Source organism: Odocoileus virginianus, chromosome 9 (assembly GCF_023699985.2).
Source record: "Odocoileus virginianus isolate 20LAN1187 ecotype Illinois chromosome 9, Ovbor_1.2, whole genome shotgun sequence".
NCBI lineage: Eukaryota > Metazoa > Chordata > Mammalia > Artiodactyla > Cervidae > Odocoileus > Odocoileus virginianus.
Window position 1 is genome coordinate 39,641,785 of NC_069682.1, and position 20,977 is coordinate 39,662,761.

The following is a 20,977-nucleotide window of genomic DNA, read 5'->3' on the forward strand; positions in this document are numbered from 1 at the left end:
TGAGAAACCCAGCACCTGATAGTGCTTGGAGGACAGAGAGAGACAGAGAGATCGAGAAAGAAACAGAAATAGAAACAGAGAGACACAGACAGTTAACCATACTTCAAAAAAAAGAGAAAAGCTTAAAACACACACATCCCCTGTAGGCCAAGCACTGCCTCTCTACTTTACCTTAACCTTCATCATTCCCTATTTTTAATATCCCAACACACTTCACTTATTACTTGCAGCTCTACAAACTTCCACCATATTACTCCTGAAATCTGAAAAACAATAAGCTTGGAGATACAGCATCAATATCCATATGCTAAGAAAATAATATTATTTTTGTTTCATGGGAAAAAAATTAAAACACACACACAATGTTAATGGGATTCCACTGCTAGAGAAATTTAACTTAATTAACTGACAGATGGTGGTTAGAGGTGCAAGCTACCTAGACTTTCTTAGGTGTGGGTTTCTTCATCCATGGAATGGGGAGCTTTTGTGGGCCCTCCCAAGTCTTTTCCCATCTGTTCTAGAACCTGGCGACTCTATAATGTTTGAAGAGGGTGGAGCCATCAACATCAGAGACCTGAAAGCGTTAAGATGGAACAGAAATGAGATAAACATGATGACAAGCTCATCTGAGTGTGAAGGATGACAAGAATAAAATGACTTTATCGCTTCTCGGCCTTTTGGCTAAGATCAAGTGTGAAATGACTTCAGCTCAGATCCACAGATGGACACATCAACATAGGCCCCTGTCCTTGTTTGGAAGCTGCTTTTATTTCCACAGAAGAGGAAAGGTCCAGTTGTTTTTCGATGTGCAACCATAGCCAGTAAACCCCTGTGGCCATAAAAGCCAGAGGAACCAGTGAGACCACTGTAGGCCCCATCGCTGCCAGGACGTGTGACTGGTGGTCACTTAGAACCTGCAGTGCTGTGCAGAGCAAGGGAGGGGTCCAGGAAGCATCTACCATCCCCCTAGAGCATCACCGAAGAGATAGTCCTCCCTGAATCGCAGTTTTCTCAGTCAACAAATGCCATTCAGATTCTTTCTATGTTCTAAAGTGAAAATGCTACATTTTATTTTTGTAAAATGATACTCTATCCCAAAGCATTTAAAAAACTTTTTTATTATTATTACTGTTGTTTTTAGTATACTTTATGTTTTAGGGCAGTTTCAGGTTCACAGCAAAACTGGGTGGAAGAGGACTTCCCTGGTGGTCCAATGGCTAAGACTCCACACTCCTAGTGCAGGGGGCTTAGGTTCGATCCCTGGTCAGGGGACTAGATCCCACATGCCACAGCTAAGACCCAGAACAGCCAAATAAATAATTAATTTTTAAAAATTGGGTGGAAGATACAAGGATTTCCCATATACCGCGCACTTCCCCAACTCTGGGTACCGTGCCCAGAATCCCTTTTGTTTGACTGTGGAATGTTTGTATGCCTGGTGTGCCAGAACCAGGGCCTTTCTGACTCAACCGCCTGCCTTTGTGTAACGGAGCAGGGAGACCTCTAGCCAGGTCTGCTTTCACCCCTGCTCACAACCTGGCCTTTGAGGTTCCCCTAACTTCTTGTCTTTTCTGGAGTCTTCTAGCCTGAATGAATTTGCTTCTTAATGCCTTAACTCTGTGCAGTCTCTAACACACAGAGCTTCGGCTTCCTCTGGCCTGTTAAGTCAGTCAGGTTTGCCCATCTGCTTTCCATTCTTCAAAAATTCCATCAGCTTCTTTCAACGGCTGATCTCTTTTTCTATTCTCTTTGAACTTATGGGTTTATATCCTTTTTTATTCCTTTAATGCCCTTTTAGCAAATTTTGAGGAAGGAGTCAAATTAAAGGCATGTGTTCAATCTGTGAAATATTATCTCAGGTTCCTCCTTCTATTTTATTATTGTGTCCCCCACTCTGCTCCCCTGTAACAGAGAACAAGCCTGACTCCATATTGGATCTATTCCTTTAGCTCCAGCTCTGTGCTTTGTTGCCTGAACTTAGTCATGTTGGCTCTGCATCTTTGTAAAAGAACATTGCCTGTTGTTGCTCATTTGCGAAGTCGTGTCTGACTCTGCGACTCCATGGACTAGAGCATGCCAGGCTCCTCTGTCCTCCACTGTCTCCCAGGAGTTTGCTCAAAATTCATGTCTATTGAGTCCATGATGCTAAGAGGGTGTTGCCTATAGCCAGAAATTTATAGGATAGCTCATTCTCAAGGTCCTGACATTTAAAGGTGTAACACTTCCCTTTCATAGATAAGAAGTTGCAGAACAGACAGTAACATTTGTCTTATTGGAGGTTTATAGCAACATTGTGACCAAGACCGACATGGATAGCTGCAAGAACAAAGGATTCTGGCTCTAAGATGTTAGCAACAACCAGTCACAGCAACTCCCCTACCCTTTTTAGTATAAAATGAGCCCTGAATGAATTCTAACTTGGCTAAGATAGTAAGTTACTAGAGAAGACTCTTGAGAGTCCCTTGGACTGCAAGGAGATGGAACCAGTCCTAAAGGAAATCAACCTTGAATACTCACTGGAAGGACTGATGCTAAAGCTGAATCTCCAATACTTTGGCCACTTGATGTGATGAGTCAACTCATTGGAAAAGACCCTGCTGCTGGTAAAGATTGAAGGCAAAACAAGATGGGAAGGCAGAAGATGAAATGGTTGGATAGCATCACTGACTCAAGGGACATGAATTTGAGCAAACTCCAGGAGACAGTGGAGGACAGAGGAGCCTGGCATGCTGCAGTTCATGGGGTTGTAAAGAGTCAAACACAACTTATCGACTGAAAAACAACAAGAAGATGATTCTTTGGGATGCTAGCCTACCATTTTCTCTGTCAGCTGGCTTTATGAATAAAGTCGCTGTTCCTCGCCCCAAAATGTTGTCTCTCTTGTCTTGGCTTCTTATGCAGTGAGAAGCATGAGATTGACCTGGGTGACGTCTCTGACATGGACCTGCTCTCCAATGAATGCAATTCCAAACCAAGTATTTAAACCCAAGTATATTTGGAACAACGTGTAAGATGCATATATTCTACAATTTTACAATACAGTCAAGGCATAGTACTGGGATGCTCAGTCTGTCTTTGGCCTCCCTGGCTTGGCTACATTGTAGTTTAATCCTTCTGATTGCTGCTGGGAGCTTACCTTTAACTCTTTGTTGCTGCATATTAGAATCCAAGGAACATTTTGACACATACCCCAGAATATTTCTTTTTGGTATGTACTCAGGGGTAGAAAGCTGGGACATAGGGTTTCCGCGTGTTGAATTTATTAAATACGGATGTATTCTTTCCTAAATGGCTATGCCAGTGAGAACTTCTGAGCCCTCCTGAAAGAGGGTATGAAGGCAGTGCTTCTCTAACTTATAAGGACCTCTCTCTGGGGAAAGCATCTTGAGTTTCCAGCATCACTGGGAGATGCTGATGTAGACTGGGAGGGACTGGGGGAGCAGTACACTGTTTGGGGAGATGGGGAGAGATTAATAGCTGTAAGCTCAGCTCACTTTTAATCTTAACAGAGTTACTCTACATAGCTATCACTGCATAGTGGGTCTTTATTTACCAGGTAACCCAATAATTTCTTTTTCTGTTATCTAAGAGTTTTTTTTTTTCCTTTTGGTAGCTGTCAAGACTGACCTCAGAATTTTTTCCCAGGACCATGAGCATCTGAGAGTCAGTGGTCAAACTGTGACAAACTGTGAGTATTCCAGTAAAACACAGGCATCCGTTTATGAATGCCTGTTGAGAAGACCCAGTCCAATGTTCCAGTCTGACATGCAGATAACCCCTAGTCATACAAAGAAGAGAACTGATTTAAAAATGTTAACATTTAAAATAATAATTAGATATAAAAGGTTAAATGGCTTTGAAAACAAAAGCAATACTAAGCCAAAGTGGGACTATACTATTACTATTATTACTATCAGTCTGGAATTAAAATATACCTCTGGGTAGACAGGACCAATCTAAGCTCACTGAGGCTTCACACAGCGCCTGCCTCAGAGGAGAAAATTGAAAACAATTAAGGTATTTTTATTTCAAAGGCCTTCTAGTATAAGATTTGGGGTTAATATGAAAGGTATAGAGATATCATAAACATATCTCTAAGAAAAATTCCCCCTAAACCTCCTACAAATACAGTACATAGAGTCAGACCAGAATAGCTTGCTGGGGTTAAGGAAGTGGAAAGACTCTTCTATAATATCTGTCCATCCCTCTTATCTGGGAACAGTATATACCCCCTCCTCCGGCAGCCAGATTCTGCCATGTGACCTGAAGCCCTGCCTATAGTTAATTGGATTGAATTGGACCCAGATCCAAGCTGAGCCAACCAGATTCTCTCCTTCTAGAAATCTGATACTGGGTTATGAAAAACTAGATAGTCTAGTTGGTTTGGAGGTTCTCACTCACATCATTTTTCACCCCCTGGGAACACTGACAATATCTGGAGACATTCTGAAGTCACAGCTGGGGTTGGGGGAGAGGGTGGATGTTGCCAGCATCAAGGGCATAGAGGCCAGGGATGCAGCTAAACATGCTCCAGTGCCCAGAACCACCCCCAACACAAAGAATCAGCTGCCTAAAGTCCGCACCGGGTAGCAGAGAACTCTTGCTCCCATGACCTCTGAACAGGCAGCAGGCATCTGAGGAGACCAGGGCTGCCAGCCAGTATCTCCCTTGCACATCCCAGGGGAGAGGCGACCCACCGGGAGAGTACAGCAGAGAGGCCAGACAGAGAGCAGCTGAGCTCAGAGACAGCCTTCCAGTTGCTGATTCCTGCTCCTTCCAGACTCCTAACTACATTTTTGCCCCTTTGTCTTTCTAATATATTCTCCTTAAAAAAAAAAAAAAAAAAAATATATATATATATATATATATATATATATATATATATATATATATATTTCACCATGCTGCGTGGCATGTGGGATCATATTCCCTGACCAGGGATTGAACCCACACCCCCTTTCATTGGAAACTCGGTCTTAACCACTGGACCACCACAGAAGTCCCAATATATTCTCCTTTTATATGTAAGGTAGCTTGACATGGTTTTTGATACTTGAAATCAAAGTAACTTAATAGAAGAAACATTCAAGTGAATGGTTTTAAAATGCTCTAAGCAACACTGAAGCTTGGGCAGCTTAAAGATCTTTCCAGTCTTTTAGAATGAAACAAATATGTAAAGTGAAATGGCTAACTGTCCTTACTTCATCCCATGAGGTTTCTACAATTAGGTGCTACAGTGAGTCTTTCTAAAGGGCAATGGCATCTAGAACGTGCCTTCCCTGTACTTGTGAGTCTTTTGGGAACCAGGACACCTGGCTTACCTGCTCTACCACCACACCTGAGCCCCACCCTGAGCCCCACCCAGTTCCACCAACTCCCAGTCACTGTACAGCTCTATAGAGCTGCTACTGATTACACTTGCTAATGAGGTCTATTTTGCATATTATTTTGTTATCTCCATGCCCATCATCAGTCTTGGGACTGATTTTTACTTCTCTATCTATAGGAATTCAATAAAAATTGTGATTTAGGTTAAATCACTGAGATGGTCTTTGAAACTGTTTCTTCCTGGAAGCTATATTTTTCTTTATGTTTTAGGAAAGCTATGAATTCATTCATTTATCCACATATACAGTTTCTTAGGTGTCACTGACCCCTGTGGAAATCTGATGGTGGATCCTCTTTCTGGAAAAATGTACATGGGCACTATATTTTACATACAAATGTGAGGGTTCACAGACCACTGAGAGGCCTTCATACTTACCCCTCAGATCATGAGACCTGCCTTATATATTTATTTAGTGCCTACTATGATACCGTCCTTGGGGTTGCAAAGAGTTGGACATGACTGAGCGAGTAACACACACATGCACACACACACACGATTCAGATGTAAGGAATGAGAGGATGAAAAGAGAGAGTTGTATTCTTGAGAGGAACACAGCATGGACCACAGAGCAGTAAATACCCACTTGGCACCAGGTGACGAGTGCCAAGAGAAAGTGATAAAACCATGGTAGCTCAGAATAAAGGAGTTTAATCCAGAGGAGCATTAAGAAAGGATTCCTGGAGCATGTGACATCTGCACTGAGGATCCTAACAAGCAAGGTCAAGTAGGAGGAGAAGGGAGGAACGTTCCAGACAGAAGGAATGCCTGGATGTATGTCCAGAAGGGAAAAAGCCTGATGAGCTCATGAAATGCGGAAGTGTTTAGAGCAGCTCTGACCCCCGTCTCTCGGTTCCCAGCTGTATGTCTGATTTTCTCTGTGTTGCCAGAGGCTGAGTCAGCTGATCACACCAACCAGATGCCTGTGCCAGCTCACTTCTGGTGCTTCTGGGGAGGTGCTGCTGTGGGATGCCTGGGGGAAGACTGGAGGCAGGAGGGAGGGAGGAACCATGTTCCCTGCATTTAGAGCATCTCTGGTTGCGGGGAGGGCAGCAGCAGCACCAGTGAGTGGAGAGGACTCCTGGGCTCCTGGGGCAGAGGTGGCAAAGTGGCTCTGCAGCGGTCGTAATCAGTAACTGTGCCGGGTCAGCCAGATGGTCTGGCCACCGTGAGCCAGGCTCAGGTGACACACTCCCCTCCTGCTCCAGCCTAGTGCTCCAGGCGCTTCCTCACCTCTGGGTAACCTTTTTTTGCTCCTTCGGTCTGTATAAGTTTTGAAACTAGTTCCCTATATTTAACTGCCTCTGTTCAAAATACCTAGAGCAGCTCTATTTTTGTGACTGGAAACTGACCGATAGAGCCATGGGTCAGAAAAGATGGTGGAGGAGAGCTGGGGTGATGACTTGGTTGACCAGGTAATTGAGGGCCAGGTTACTCAGGCTCCTCTTAGGAAATGACCAGGCATTTGAACTTTATGCTAAGAGCCATGGAGATCTGTGAAAGATTTTGAAGTCATGGTTGACTCAGTCACTTTCTAAGAAGATCACTTGAGTTATAATATAGAAACCACTGAACTGAAGGAAGCTTTTGCAGTTATCTAGGAGAGAATTTGATGGTGGCTGGTACTAGGGTAGTGGCCTTGAGGATGAAGAGAAGGGACTGGAAGGCTTTATTTTTTCTAAAGTTTCATTTGGGGGGCTTTCCTGGTGGCTTGGTGGTAAAGAATCTGCCTGCCAAAGTAGAAGACAGATCTTCCCTGATCCGGGAAGATCTCACAGGCCATGGAGAAAATAGGCCCATGCACCTAACTAGTGAGCCTATGCTCTAGAGCCTACATGTCGCAAATACTGAAGCCCGTGTGCCCTAGAGCCTGTGCTCTGCAACAAAAGAAGCCGTTGCAATGAGAAATCCATGGACTACAACTAGAGAGGAGCCCCTGCTTGCCACAACTAGAGTAGAGCCCGTGCAGCAAGGAAGACCCAGCACAGCTAAAATAAATAAATTACTTTAAACAATTATTTGGCTGTGCCGGGTCTCAGTTGCCAAGGGTGGGTTCTTGGTTAGAGCACATGGGATCTTGCTCCCTGATCAGGGATTGAACCCAGGCCCTCTGCAATGGGAGCATGGAGTCTTAACCACTTAGCCACCAGGGAAGTTCCTAGAAGGCTCGTTATGAGGTGGAATGGCCAGAACATAATGGGGCATTGTGCCAACTAAAGGTGGCTGCAGATTCATTGACACTTTCAGCTGGGTTCTAGCTGCTCCTCTTGAATTTGGGTGTGCTCCATAATGACTGTGACCAAAGAATTGAACAGAAGGAACACGGTGGCAGCTTCCAGGTCCAGATCTTAAGAGGCCGGCAGCTTCTACTTTCTAATTTCTAGCTTCTTGGAATTTCTACTCTTACAATTGCAACTGCCATACTTTGAGAAGTGCAAGCCAAATGGAGAAGTCACACGTACGATGCTGCTCTGGTTGACAGCTCCAGCTAAGCCCCCAGCCAGCAGCTGGTGTCAACAGTCAGTCACATGAGTGCCATTGTGGACGTCCAGGACACTCGAGCCTTCAGATGACCCCAGCCCCAGCCCCAAACAACTCTCACACGTCTGAGCCCATTCAACTCACAGAACCATAAGAGATAACAGTATCAATGCATTGCTGCTTTAAGCTACTAGGTTTATTTGTTTTATAGCCACTGAATTTTAGGGTGATTTGTTACACAGCCAAAGAAAACAGGAGTAGATGTGGAAGGAGAGAAGGAAGACAGAATGAGGATAAAATCTAGAATTCTGGTTTGGGACCAAAGTGGAGGCATCACTGCTGAGACGGAGACCAAGGGCAGATGAACAGTTTGGGGGGTAGGGGGTGGGGGTGGGGGAGTAAATGATCTTTCATATACTAGAAAATATATATTTTAGGAAATTCTTTTTTTCTAGACCCTGACGTGTTTTATCATCACCATCATCCGGACTTCAAATAGATTTATGTTTTACTGATCCCTACCTTTGAGACCCTCTAAAACATGAACTTTAGCATCTTCTGCTGTAAGAAAAGCTGTGCTTCTCAAAAGTCTCAAGAGGAACTCATACCTATTTAATCACATTTAGTCCTTGTAGATGTAGGGATCGACTTCCAGGTCTCTCTATTCATTCACCAAATATTTACCTATCACCTGCCAGGGACTCAGCACTATTCTCTTGCGCACGAGACAGATAACGTCCCCATCTTCATGGAGTTTACATTCTGAGTGACAGGCAGGCAAAAAACAAGAAAATGGTCATCAATTTGATTTTAAAAAAGGAATGAAAGAAATAAGCAGAGTGACAATAGAGAATAAAAGTTGAGGGGAACTTGCTTTAAATAAAGTGGCGAGGGAAGATTTTTAAGCTGAAACTTAAGGAAGTGGAAAGAACAGCCATGGGAAGAGGTGCAGGAGGGGGAAGTGAGGGTCGGTAACCACAGGACCGCCAAGAGTGCAAGGCCCTCGGGTGGTTAAAAGCTACCCCAGATTCTAGGAACTGAAAGACAAGTGTGTTTGGAGTGAAGTGAGCCTGAAGTACAGCAAGATGCAGTTGGACAGAGGTGAGAGGCAGATTAAAGGATACCTTTTAGTTTGATTTAAGGATTTGCATTTTATTCTAAGTATAAAAGACAGGCAGAAGCATGGACATGCTGATTCATGTCTTAAGAAGGTAAACGTCAGAATATTCAGGAGCGGGAAAAGTGAGTGAGAGGTTTTGGACAGAGAAAGATGACCTGGACTAAGGTTCACTCTATAATTTTCCTTTCCTTGGACTCTTATCTCTTCCTTTGCGAAGTGCAGGCAGGGGCTTGGAGAAACAGATGATGAAAATGTTTCTGTTTCTTGGAGAAACAGAACTGGAAATCAGCAAACAATGATTCCCAAGCACCAAGTATAAATAAATAAGACTCTCTCCGGACTCCTCTTGCTTTGGGTAAAGATTTGAAAACACTTTCAAGGTTGATGGTGTTTTCCACTCCTCTCCACTAACCTGCTTCCCCCAACCTAAGGTTTCCTGCCATCAGGAACTGCCAACTGTGGTCTCTGAGACACTGAACCAATTAGTGGCTTTTAAACCACTTCACCATAGATATTTGTTGTCTCCCAAATTCCTTGGCAACTGGATTAGGTGGGGTGGAATCTGAATGGATTCAGTCTGTTGAAGGTTAGCATTTTTTTCTTTTTCTTTTTGTCTTCTGCAGGGCAACAGGACTTATCTACCAACAAAACTAAAGTGTAAGGGATAAGACTGAGGAACCTTATTAGCCTTAAATACTGTTTCCTTCTCCAATACCTTTGAGTCTTTCAGTAACTCCATGTGAGTATCGATAAACTTTCCTTCACATAAGGCATGGCAACACAAGTCAGCAGATATGTGTAAAATCTTCTTCAATATGCAGAGGCTGATGGCAATATGTGAAAAAGGTTCTGCGGGGCTTCCCTGGTGGATCAGAGGATAAAGCATCTGCCTGCAATGCGGGAGACCCAGGTTCGATCCCTGAGTTAGGAAGATCCCCTGGAGAAGGAAATGGCAACCCACTCCAGTATTATTGTCTGGAGAATCCCATGGACAGAGGAGCCTGGCGATCTACAGTCCACGGGGTCACAAAGAGTTGGACACGACTGAGCAATTTCACTTCTTTCATTTTTATTTTTTTTTAATTTTTTTAAATTAAAAAAATTTTTTTTTTCCATTTATTTTTATTAGTTGGAGGCTAATTACTTTACATCATTACAGTAGTTTTTGTCATACATTGAAATGAATTAGCCATGGATTTACATGTATTCCCCATCCCGGTCCCCCCTCCCACCTCCCTCTCCACCCGATCCCTCTGGGTCTTCCCAGTGTACCAGGCCCGAGCACTTGTCTCATGCACCCAACTTGGGCTGGTGATCTGTTTCACCCTAGATAATATGCATGTTTCAATGCTGTTCTCTTGAAACATCCCACCCTCGCCTTCTCCCAGAGTCCACAAGTCTGTTCTATACATCTGAGTCTCTTTTTCTGTTTTGCATATAGGGTTATCATTACCATCTTTTTATATTCCATATATATGTGTTAGTATACTGTAATGGTCTTTATCGTTCTGGCTTACTTCGCTCTGTATAATGGGCTCCAGTTTCATCCATCTCATTAGAACTGATTCAAATGAATTCTTTTTAATGGCTGAGTAATATTCCATGGTGTATATGTACCACAGCTTCCTCATCCATTCGTCTGCTGATGGGCATCTAGGTTGCTTCCATGTCCTGGCTATTATAAACAGTGCTGCGATGAACATTGGGGTGCACGTGTCTCTTTCAGATCTGGTTTCCTTGGTGTGTATGCCCAGAAGTGGGATTGCTGGGTCATATGGCATTCTTTCATTTTTTAATGAGTCAATATTTTTGGTCAGTTCAAAAACATGGCGGCGGTGGTGGTTTAGTTGCTAAGTTGTGTCTGACTCTTGCGATCCCATGGACTGTAGCCTGCTAGGTTCCTCTGAACATGGGCTTCTCCAGGTGAGAATACTGGAGTGGGTTGCCATTTCCTTTTCCAGAGGATCTTCCCATTGCAGGCAGATTCTTTACTGACTGATAAAAGCATCCCCAGAGAGATCCCTGTCTTCTTCCCAATGTGAGGGCACAGTGAAAAGACAGGGTGAACCAGGAAGTTTGTCCTCAACAGACAAACTTTGACCTTATATTTTCTAGATTCCAGAGCTGTAAGACATATATTTCTGTTGTTTGTAAACATATTAGATATATATGACACTGGATTACTTAGCAAAAGCAGGACTTTCTTAAGGCATCACCTGTTTAGCCAAAGTCAGTTAACATACAATCTGTTCACTAGTCTAGTAACTTTGCACTTGATTTTTGTCTACTTGTAAAAATTCATCTGAATTAAAGCAAACTCTGGGAGATAGTGGAAGACACAGGAGCCTGGAGTGCTGCAGTCCCTGGGGTCACAAAGAGACCTAGGCAACTTAGCCACTGAACAACAGAAATTCATTTAGCCACTAATGTATACAAATCCAGTTAAGACTGATGTACACTGAAAGAGTTTTCTTCTTCCCTCCCCCCAAACGGCCCATTGTCTTATATAATATACCCTCTTAAAACTCTATGTATGGATGAAGAAACATTGTAAAAAACTGTTGCATTGTCATGAATCAGAGTGATTTAAACGGGAAGGAAGGTAGGTCTGTCTCCCACGATTCACTTTAAATAGCTCTTACTTGAGAATAAATCTTCAAGGAAACACCAACTCTTTTGTCTGCATACTCAGGCTGAAAACACCGGATCTGCTCTTTTCGGTTGAGAACATAAGCCATCAGGGCTGGAGATGCCAAATAGAAACCTGAAAAAACGTGTTTGCAGGGCTGGGCCAGCTCGGGTATGGAAGGCAAAAACCAGGTAATCTTTCTTTTCCTACACTCTGTGGCCTAAATCCGTTCACGTGCTGGTCAGCTATCTTTACAGCTGTTTTAGATTATAGCTCTCAGTAGGCGCAGACCTGCTTCCGATCAAATCTGCCCTTCCCCTATATGCTAAAGTTTCCTTTTCAAAAGGAGAGGTCTTTTTTTTTTTTTTAAATTCTTATTTCCAAAGCCTGCACATGGGGCAATGCATCAAGCAAGAATGACATTGGGAGGGAAGTTAAGAAAAAAAAAAAAGTGATTTCTGAACTCCTTAAAATTCACTGGGTCCTTTTTCCTTCAGAAAATGGAGGTTGAATAAAAAGAAAAGCAAGACAAGTTGCAGAGAACCAACTAGGCGCGCAGAGGGCCGAGCCGCAGCCGGAGTCGGGCCGCATGGCGTCAGCTCTCGGTCTGCGGGGCTGCGGGAGGCCGCCCGCGGTCCCGGGGCGAGGTGGGGGGGGGGGCGGCAGTCCCAGCCACGTGGTCGCTGCGGGCCCAAAGTTCAAGGGCAGCCGCAGGCGCGCCCCAGAGCCCGTTGGAGAGCGGGAGTGAAGAACCGGACAACTGCCCCCGCGTCGGCCACAGGCTCGACCCCGCCCCAGCCCTCGAAGGCCGGCGCGCGGCCGCCCCCCCACCCCCAACCACGGCGGCAGCACTCTGGGAACGGATCCGAAATCCACCAGGGGCTCGGCCAGCCCTTTTCTCGCGAGAGGTGGGAGGGGAAGCGGGTCGGATGGGCGACGGAGACGTCGCCAATGAGCGAGCGGGAAGGGCGTGATCGACGGCTTCCTCCCGGCCTCGCCCCGGCTGCGGAGGCCGCGGTCGCAGCCCGCCTCTCTCTCCCTCGCAGCCTTCCCTACCCTCCCCGCCCCGTTCTTCTCTTCCCGTCTGAGGTGGCGGCCGGCTCTCTGCTCTCCAGCTCCGTATAGCCTCTGCCCCCGCGTCCCTTTTCCCTCGGGCCCCTTCCGGCCTGAGCGCTCGCCCCCCCGGCCTCCGCCTCCTCCTCGGGGCAGCCGCAGCCCCAGATCCCTAGAGCTCTGAGCCTTCTCTGGGTCTCCGTCCGCGCCCAGCCCCGCCATGAATGAGGAGTACGACGTGATCGTGCTGGGCACTGGCCTGACGGTGAGGAGGGGCGGCGGCCTGGGGCCGGGAGGGGGCCGGCCGCACGCCCTGCTCAGCCCCGTCCTTCCCGCCCCCCCCCCCCCCTCCACCCCGCGCCGCGAGGCTGGGGGTCTCCTCCCGGAGGGTTCTCTCCGGGCGGGCCGGGCCTGCAGCGGGGCCTGCGGGGAGGGGACACCGCAGTGTGCAAAAGCCCGGCCCGGGCAGGTGCCGGGACGGGTTGGGGCGGCCGAGCAAGTGTCGCTGGGGAAGGCGAGGCCGAGAAAGCCCCGGTTGCGGCGTCGCTGCGCCTTCCTTGCCGGTCGAGGGCCTCTCGTCTCTGGAGACGGAAAGGAGTGGGGGAGGGTGAAGCCTAGCCCGGTGGCGTTTCCTCCTCAGTCTCCAGGCCCCGCTGCTAGTCAGTTTCGGTGACCAGTCACAGGTAACCGCTGTTAGATAGGTAATTCAGGTCAGTGAACTTAAACTTTTTTTTTTTTTTTTTTTTTGGAGAAAACTGGTTTTCTTAGCCTCCTCCCCCACCCCAGGTGAGAAGCATTGTCAACTCCTGTGTAACCACCCTCCCAATCCCGCTTGAATGACCATGGGATTGGAAATGAGTTTTCCTTCAAATGGGTCTCACCTGGCTTTCGCCAGCCTTATGTGTGGTCTGTCCTTGCCCTCCTCGGCTCTTCTGAACCTTTTCCCCTGAGAAAAGGAGTTGGTGATGAGTTGGTTGGTTGCTAGAGGCCAGGTGTTCCTGTCACCGTGGTAAATGTATTTTCCTAGCTGTCTGCTCAGAGGACTTCAGGTGATATTTTGCAGATAACGCAGGCAGGAGTTGTACTTCTTTTCTGTGCTTTTTTAAAGAAAATGAAGACAGTTCATCTTGCAAAAGAATTCCATTTGAAGACAGGACCGTTTCCATTTATCAAAAGTTTTTTGGAAATTTGAAATACTGACATGGGGCTGGCTGCTTCGTTTTAGAAGATGAACCCTGATTTTGATCTTGTGTTTTCCATATGAACTGATCTCGAAGTCCTGAGTCATTTGATGTAAATGTGTTGAAACGCATTGTAATCTCTCAAGATTTAAAAATTTTTTTCAGGTAGCATTCCAGAATAACTTTTAGATTTCTCTGGACAAGAGAAAACTGTGAAACTTGCATTTGGCTAATATTTTTATTAAAAAATTGTTGGAAACTTACAGTGATACTTTGCTGGCATGTTATTTTCTGTTTATGGTGACCTATGATGATTGTTGGGTAATACTCATTTCTGAAAGCTTCACTATGTTTGACCAGTCCAGAAAAAGACGGGACTGGCTGGGAAATTGTACAACGTAGATGAGAGTGATGGAATGTGAGATATTGGGTTGACTTTCTTTGGTGAGCTGTTGGATGCCTAAATGAGTAGGCCTACCCACTTCAGGGTTGGTTTCCCCGCCTGCGCCCCCCCCCCCCCCCTTTCCGAAGTGCTTAATTGGGATTCTGAGCTGAGCTTAGTAGTTTAGTTTGCCCATTGGAATGGGCACTGTTGCTACCAGCCTTTTGTTAGAGCTAGTTAGTTCCACTGTGTTTCTACCGTTACTGCTGGTCTTTCAGATTTGCTCTTGATTAGGTCAGTTAAACATGGACAAATGAGTGCAAATCCTTCCTCACGCAGGTTTGTTTCTTTTTTTTCCCTCCTTTCCCTTTTTGTCCCCTCCTGCTGGTTTCTACATGCCTAGCTCAGAAGGATCACTTTGTATCAAAGCAGACAGTCTTACTGTATAACAACCAAGTTGCACCTTATTTACATTTTCACTTGGATTAATTGTGACCTTTTTGATGAATGGTAGGTGCATACTTAGAAATCAGAGCAATTTCTGCTGTCATTTGTATAGCTGTGATAACTATTTCCTGTGAACCTTCCTAGAGTGTTGTTGCGAGATATTCTTTGAGAATTGTATCAATTCAGAGCAATCATATTATTACTGTTGTATTACAGTCATTGGTAGTAGTGATGATGGGATGATTTTAATAATGATAAATCTTTTACCTTCATTTTTATTGATAAGAGAACTTTGATTATTTGAGACCACCAACGTTAAAAACCCTCAATTTATAATTTGAGTATTTGGTGTGAAAATACCATTTACTTAATTTTAGACTTATAAATATTTAGTGCCTGAGATTTAAGAACCTGAAAACAGGCCTATGTTATCAGTTATGGATACCAAATATTATGTGATTCTTGTGTGTTAATTACTTTTAGTGCAATTAACTTGTTACTTTTAAAGTGTAAGGAAGTTTTGGGGTTTCTCTTTTCTAATGTGGCCATTGTGTTTTATGGATTATTATGTTTAAAATGAGGTCATATTAGTGCACCAATATTGACAGTAACTTTAAAGAAGGATTAAAACAGTTTGCTATAAACTAGAGCAAAATCTTCATTCCGTCTATGAGAAATGCAATGTTCTATATAGTTGAATTTTTTAAGTAATTGATGGTTTTCCCTTTAAAGACCCATAACTATTTTTTTTGAGGTATAGTAAGTGAGGAGTGTATTTGTAAATGTACTGAATCATAGAAGTGCCTTTTCAGAACCAGAGTCCACAAAACACAGTTGGGAAATACCACTTTCCCCAATCAGCCGAAGCAGTTTAAAGACAGCACAGTGGAAAAGTTGAATTGATCTGGGGATTAAAGATAAAAGAACCATAATTTTTAGATTATGAGACTGATGCGCTGCCCACTGTGCTAAGAAGGCGCTTCAACCATAATTTTTAGAAAAAAGCTTTCAAATGATATCACAGCTTCTTTAACAGACTAGGGAATGTAATGAACACCTGATAACAAGATTTCACACTGGGAGGGTTAATTACTGAGTACTGCTGTAACACAATGGAGCCATTGAGGCCTTCTGAGCTCTGTGGGAACTTTGGCCTTCTTACTAAGTCCTCTTAGATGGCTGGGCTTTGGTAGTTAGTTCTACAGTCTGCTTTTCCTTTTTTCCCCTCTTTGCTTACTTTGGTGGGTAGACTGGGGACCATGGACATCCTCTGACCACTAATTTGCTGTATCTGATTGACTTTGGGCTTGGCAATGAATTCATGAATCTTAGAAATTGTGTGCTTAGTCTAAGAAATAGTAATACATAATAAAACAAGGGCAGCTGGCTCCACAGCTGCTTGTGCTTCCCAGCGCTATTTTGTGTTTTGTTCTGCATGGTAATTTTCGTAAGGACCTGTGAATCAAAAAAGACACGTTAGTGATCTCTAACCAGGTTATTCTCAGAATTATTTGTTTAAAACATTGTTTTATATCCCAGACATACTTTTCCTCTTTCCCCTGTATTAAAATTTGTCATGTCAAAGACTTTTTATACCTGATTTTAAAAAAATCTTGAATTGCCATTTTGTATTTGCTCCTTGAAAATCTTTGCCATTGCTGTTAGAGTTCTGTGGACAAAGGACATTTTGTCCTCTGCAGTAGTGATCACAGGACCAATATATGCAGTCGTCATATTTTTGAAAGGTATAAATACTGTGTAGGCAGTCTGTATTTTAAATCAGCCTTAAGCATACTGGTCCAGTAGAATAGAAGTAAATCAGACATATATCAGCATTTTGAGGTAGTAGTGAGACATTGGTTGGAAAGACCACTGGGTAAACCTGTGGCTCACATGTCTATGACCATTGTGCTCATTTGTGGTCAATATAAAGGTAAACACACTTGTCTGTGAGTAGCTTCTTGTCATATGAGGGGTAGCTGTAATACGAGTTAATGTGAGAAAGTGCTGTTAAGAGAGTTCAAATGTGGGAGAATACTGATACTGGAATAAAAAACTTTCATAAAGAAGGAGGTATTTAAACTGACTTTAAAACATAATAAGCAGAGTGGGGAGGGGGTTTAGATGAAGGTAATCAAAAGGTACAAACTTAGTTATAAGATAATTAAGTATTAGGGATGTAATGGGTAACATGATAAAGAGACCACTGCTGTACGTGTTAAGTGAAAGCTGTTAGAGTAAATCTTTAAGCATTCTAATCACAAGGAAAAAATTTTTTCTATTTGATGTTGTATCTACATGAGGTGATGGATATTCACTAAACCTACTGTGGTATTCAATTCAAGATGTTTGTAATTCAGAGCATTATGCTTTACATCTTTACAGTGCTGTAAATCAATTAGAGCAATACTGGTAAGCTTTGAACACAAGGAATGATTTTTCTAGGCAGAAAGAGCAGTGTAAGTCATTATTAGAAGAGAATCTATGTTTAGGGGATGAGGGAGTTGGGAAGAAGGCATGTCACCAAGGATGTTGAAGACAGTAGGCCCAGAAGTTTGAATTTCATCCTCTAGCCAGTAAGAGAGGATTTCAGCAGGAATGATATAATTAGAACCAAATTTCAAGATAAATTAACTTTTTACAGACATTTGAAGAAACATTCTGTTGAACACTGGCATTCATTTTTATTATGTTATTGCTGTAAGATACATACCACTGAGATGAACTGATTTAAGTTTTCTGTTTAGTACATTTTCCTTATATTTTTAGACAGGTAGTTTTCAAAAGGCACTTTTCTTTAACGTGAGTTGTTAGGTACCTTGTTTTCCAGATCACATTTTTGTTTGCTTTTACTTTCTGGTTGGTTTTTTTTTCCCTTTAATTATACCAGAAATTTAAAATGCAGGAGGATTTAGAGTGTTCATGGAGCTTAGTTTGGTCACTTGAAAGTTGTATCAAAATATTATGTGTTCTGGCTCTATTCTCTTCAAGCCTAGGTTGCCCTTAAGTAGGAAGCCACTGAGGTGGGGGTTGTGTACAGTATAACTAATTGGTCCTTCTTGGCCATCACCACACCCACACATCTACAGAGACTAGAGTTTTGCTGCAGCTGAACTTTAACCATTTTGTTTAATCTGGTTACTTCTTTATGTAGGACAGCATGTAGATGCCATTATCATAAAGAACTTGGATTCTGGGCCTGAGCCCAGTTTGGATGAATAACCTTGCCTGAGATTGCCGTGTGCATCTCATTAGTGCATGCCTGCATTCATTCATTCACTTATGCATATTGAGTACCTGACATGCTCTCAGCCCTAAAAGTAAAAGATAAACAAGGCATGATAGCAAAAAATAAATCAAAAAAAACAAAAACTTGGATTCTGAAGATGGTTTTTAGTTCTGGTTATTTTGGATGAGTCTGTATATTTTCCTGGTTTGATCCGTGAGTGGGGAAGATCCCCTGGAGAAGGGAAAGGCTACCCACTCCAGTATTCTGGCCTGGAGAATTTTGTGGACTGTATAGTTCAGGGGGTCGCAAAGAGTCGGACACGACTGAGCAACTGAACTGAACATATACCCTATACTCAAATATGATTCATGTTATATCAGTGAGTTAATGACTTTATTCCATGTTGTAAATTTTAAAGTATTACATTTTTGCCACTATGTATTCTCTTGGCAGTGTAAAGCAATCTTTTATTGATGGTTTAGTAGAATCAGTGAACCTGCAAATTTGTTAATTAGCTTTTATCATGTTTGCTCCAAGGCTCTTTAAAGGTAATTAGTATCAGGTCTTTGGACTGTGGAATCTTTATATTATTGGGTTCTTTATTAGGCCTCAGTCTCCGGAGGTTGTTTTAGAGCCGTGGTCCAGGTAGTGGGTCATGCTTACTTGCAGTGGAGTGTGAAAAGTTATATATAGAAGCTCTGCAATTCTCAAAGTTGCTGCTGTGATTTTGCTTCCGAAAGTTGAACCATGAAGTCTGCTTTTGTCGACTGGAAATGTGACTATTTGGTTTTCCTCTGTTGATGCTATTATCTGTTTCTGAGATTGTAAATATTACATCTACTTTCATATAATATGTTGAATCATATTTTAGTGCTTCTTTTGATTTTTAAGCAAGGGACGTGGTTTGGATAATGCTGGAGTTGAGTTTTACAGTTAAAATACCTTCGGTTCTGTTTATCAAGACCTTAGTTAAGAAAGTTAAAAGTCAATCTGTGGATGAAGGTATCTGCAGTACATGCAGCCAATAAAGCATTTATATCTAGAGTATATAAGGAATTTTTATATAACAGTAAAAAAGAGCCCATTTTAAAAATGGGCACAAAATATGAATAGACACTTAACACAAGTGTTGGGCAAGATATGAAACAACAGGAACTTTCATATGTTGTTTGCACAAGTAGAACCATTTTGAAAAACTGGCAGTATTTGTACTCTGCTTGATACATATCCAACAAGTGCATGCATAAGAAAGACACTGAGAATGTTGATAGAGCATTATTTGTAACAGCCCCAAACTGGAAACTTTCCTAGTGTCCATCAGTAGTAGCCTGGAGGAGTAGTTGTGGCATGTCTGTGAGGAGTAGTCATTCAGTAGATTCCTCTGACTGTTACCGTAGCGTGCTCCATGCTGCAGCCCCTGAGAACTTACTAGAGATGCAGAAGGTTAGGCCTCACCCGAGATACATGGATTCAAAATCTATAGTTTAACATGATCCCTGGGTGTTTAATAATAAAGTTTGAGCAGCACTGCTTTCCTCGGGATTCTTGACATTGATCCTGGAGCAGCAGTATTAACCTTACCTGGGAGCTGGTGAGAAATGCAGATTCTCAGGCTCCATGAGGACCTGCTGGCTCAGAAGCTCTGTGGGGGTGGGGGGCCTTGCAGTCTTTTAACAAGTGTCAGGGTGATGTGGGTGCAAAGTGAACTTTCAGAATCTGCTTCAAATTTACATTTCTAACAAATTCACCGGTGATGACCAAGTCAGGAGCACGCTGTGAGATCCCCTGCTGGTGGAGTTAGGCAAACCTGTGTAAGTCCACAAAGTCGAATTGTAGGTTATCTGGCCCTGTAGTTTTCGACACAACTTACAGTGCTGTTGTGGTACAAAGCAACCAGTGTATAAAGGAATGGCCGTGGGTGTAAGGAAGACTTCATTTATAAACACAGCCTGCAGGCTGGGTTTGGGTCCTGTACTGGGGGACCCCTGCTGTATAGCAAGAGTAAGAAAATTTAGACTGCAGGTAAATCATGGATGTTGACTAAAAGATGTATACTACAAGATTTCATTTATTCAGAGTTCAGAAACTCTGGAAAAACAAATCTTTGCTCTTAAAAGTCATGAGTGTGGCTGAGCCTGAGAAGTGATTGTGGCTAGAGGTGGCCTACTGGGGTACTCAAAATGTATTGTTTCTTGATCCAAATATAAAAAGATGCACCCTCCTGGAGTAAAATTTGAACCTGATAGTAACTAATTTAAAATATTTAAAAACAGTAAAATGAATAGTACATTATGGAGGAAAATTTGAAATGTGTATGAATTTTTTAAGGTAAAGATTTCTGAATCAGGCTTCTAGGGGGAAGAGATTGTTCCCTGTTGTCTGGAGTCTTGGATAAATTTGAGAAGCACTAGGATTTATAAAGTTACAGGGGATTACCTTTGTCTTTAAAAAAAAAAAAAAGCTATTGTCACCTAAACTCTGGTATAATGGTTTTGAGTGAATGTGTATCCCATCTCTGTTTCTTCTCGTTAATCCATTAATTGGATTCTTTCTTAATCTACCTCCCCCCATCTTGATTTGATATGTCTCAGTATACTCATGCTTTATTTACCTTTTTTTCTGAGAGTGATCATTTAATCAATCGGATGGTTCCTGGATGCTTCATTTAGAGCTCTAGTTTTCAAACTCTTGGTCTCAGGATCTACTTATTCTTAAAAATTGAGGACCCTGATGAGCTTTTGTTTGTAAGAGTATCTCTCGGTATTTATCCCATTAGAAATCAGTGCTGAGAAGTTAAAAAATTTTTATTAATTCACTTAAAGATAGAAAAGATAAACTCATAATATGTTAATGTGAAAAACAGTATTTTGAAGTATAGCTGTTTTCTAAAACAAAAAAATGTCTTGCCTGCTTCGATGTTCAGTCTTTTCATGGTTTTTGTCTTAGTTAAAGTATATGAAGAAAATTTGGCCTCCCTGGTAGCTCAGTGGTAAAGAATCTGCCTGCAGTGCAGGGAGACACAGGTTCAATCCCTGGGTCAGGAAGATCCCCTGGAGGAGGGCATGGCAA

The 20,977-nt window shown here is 43.0% G+C and overlaps 2 protein-coding genes across 4 annotated transcripts in view; both read left to right on the forward strand.

The window, feature by feature from the left end:
- The window catches only part of ANKRD16 (ankyrin repeat domain 16), a 41,743-nt gene extending 31,783 nt beyond the window's left edge, over nucleotides 1-9,960 (forward strand). The window contains exons 7-8 of one of the 2 annotated variants that reach the window (XM_020877956.2): nucleotides 3,614-3,688; nucleotides 9,611-9,960. In XM_020877956.2, coding sequence (XP_020733615.2) covers nucleotides 3,614-3,688; nucleotides 9,611-9,648 — 113 coding nt within the window. In that variant the 3' untranslated portion in view covers nucleotides 9,649-9,960. The remainder of the gene's footprint in view (nucleotides 1-3,613; nucleotides 3,689-9,610) is intronic. The other variant, XM_070472262.1, reaches the window with a different exon arrangement.
- Nucleotides 9,961-11,774: 1,814 nt separating this feature from the next.
- GDI2 (GDP dissociation inhibitor 2) overlaps nucleotides 11,775-20,977 on the forward strand; it is a 28,655-nt gene continuing 19,452 nt past the window's right edge. Inside the window, exon 1 of one of the 2 annotated variants that reach the window (XM_020877931.2) lies at nucleotides 11,775-11,807. In XM_020877931.2, the coding sequence (XP_020733590.1) occupies nucleotides 11,790-11,807 (18 nt within the window). In that variant the 5' untranslated portion in view covers nucleotides 11,775-11,789. Of the gene's footprint in view, nucleotides 11,808-12,603; nucleotides 12,935-20,977 lie in introns of those variants that run through there. The other variant, XM_020877923.2, reaches the window with a different exon arrangement.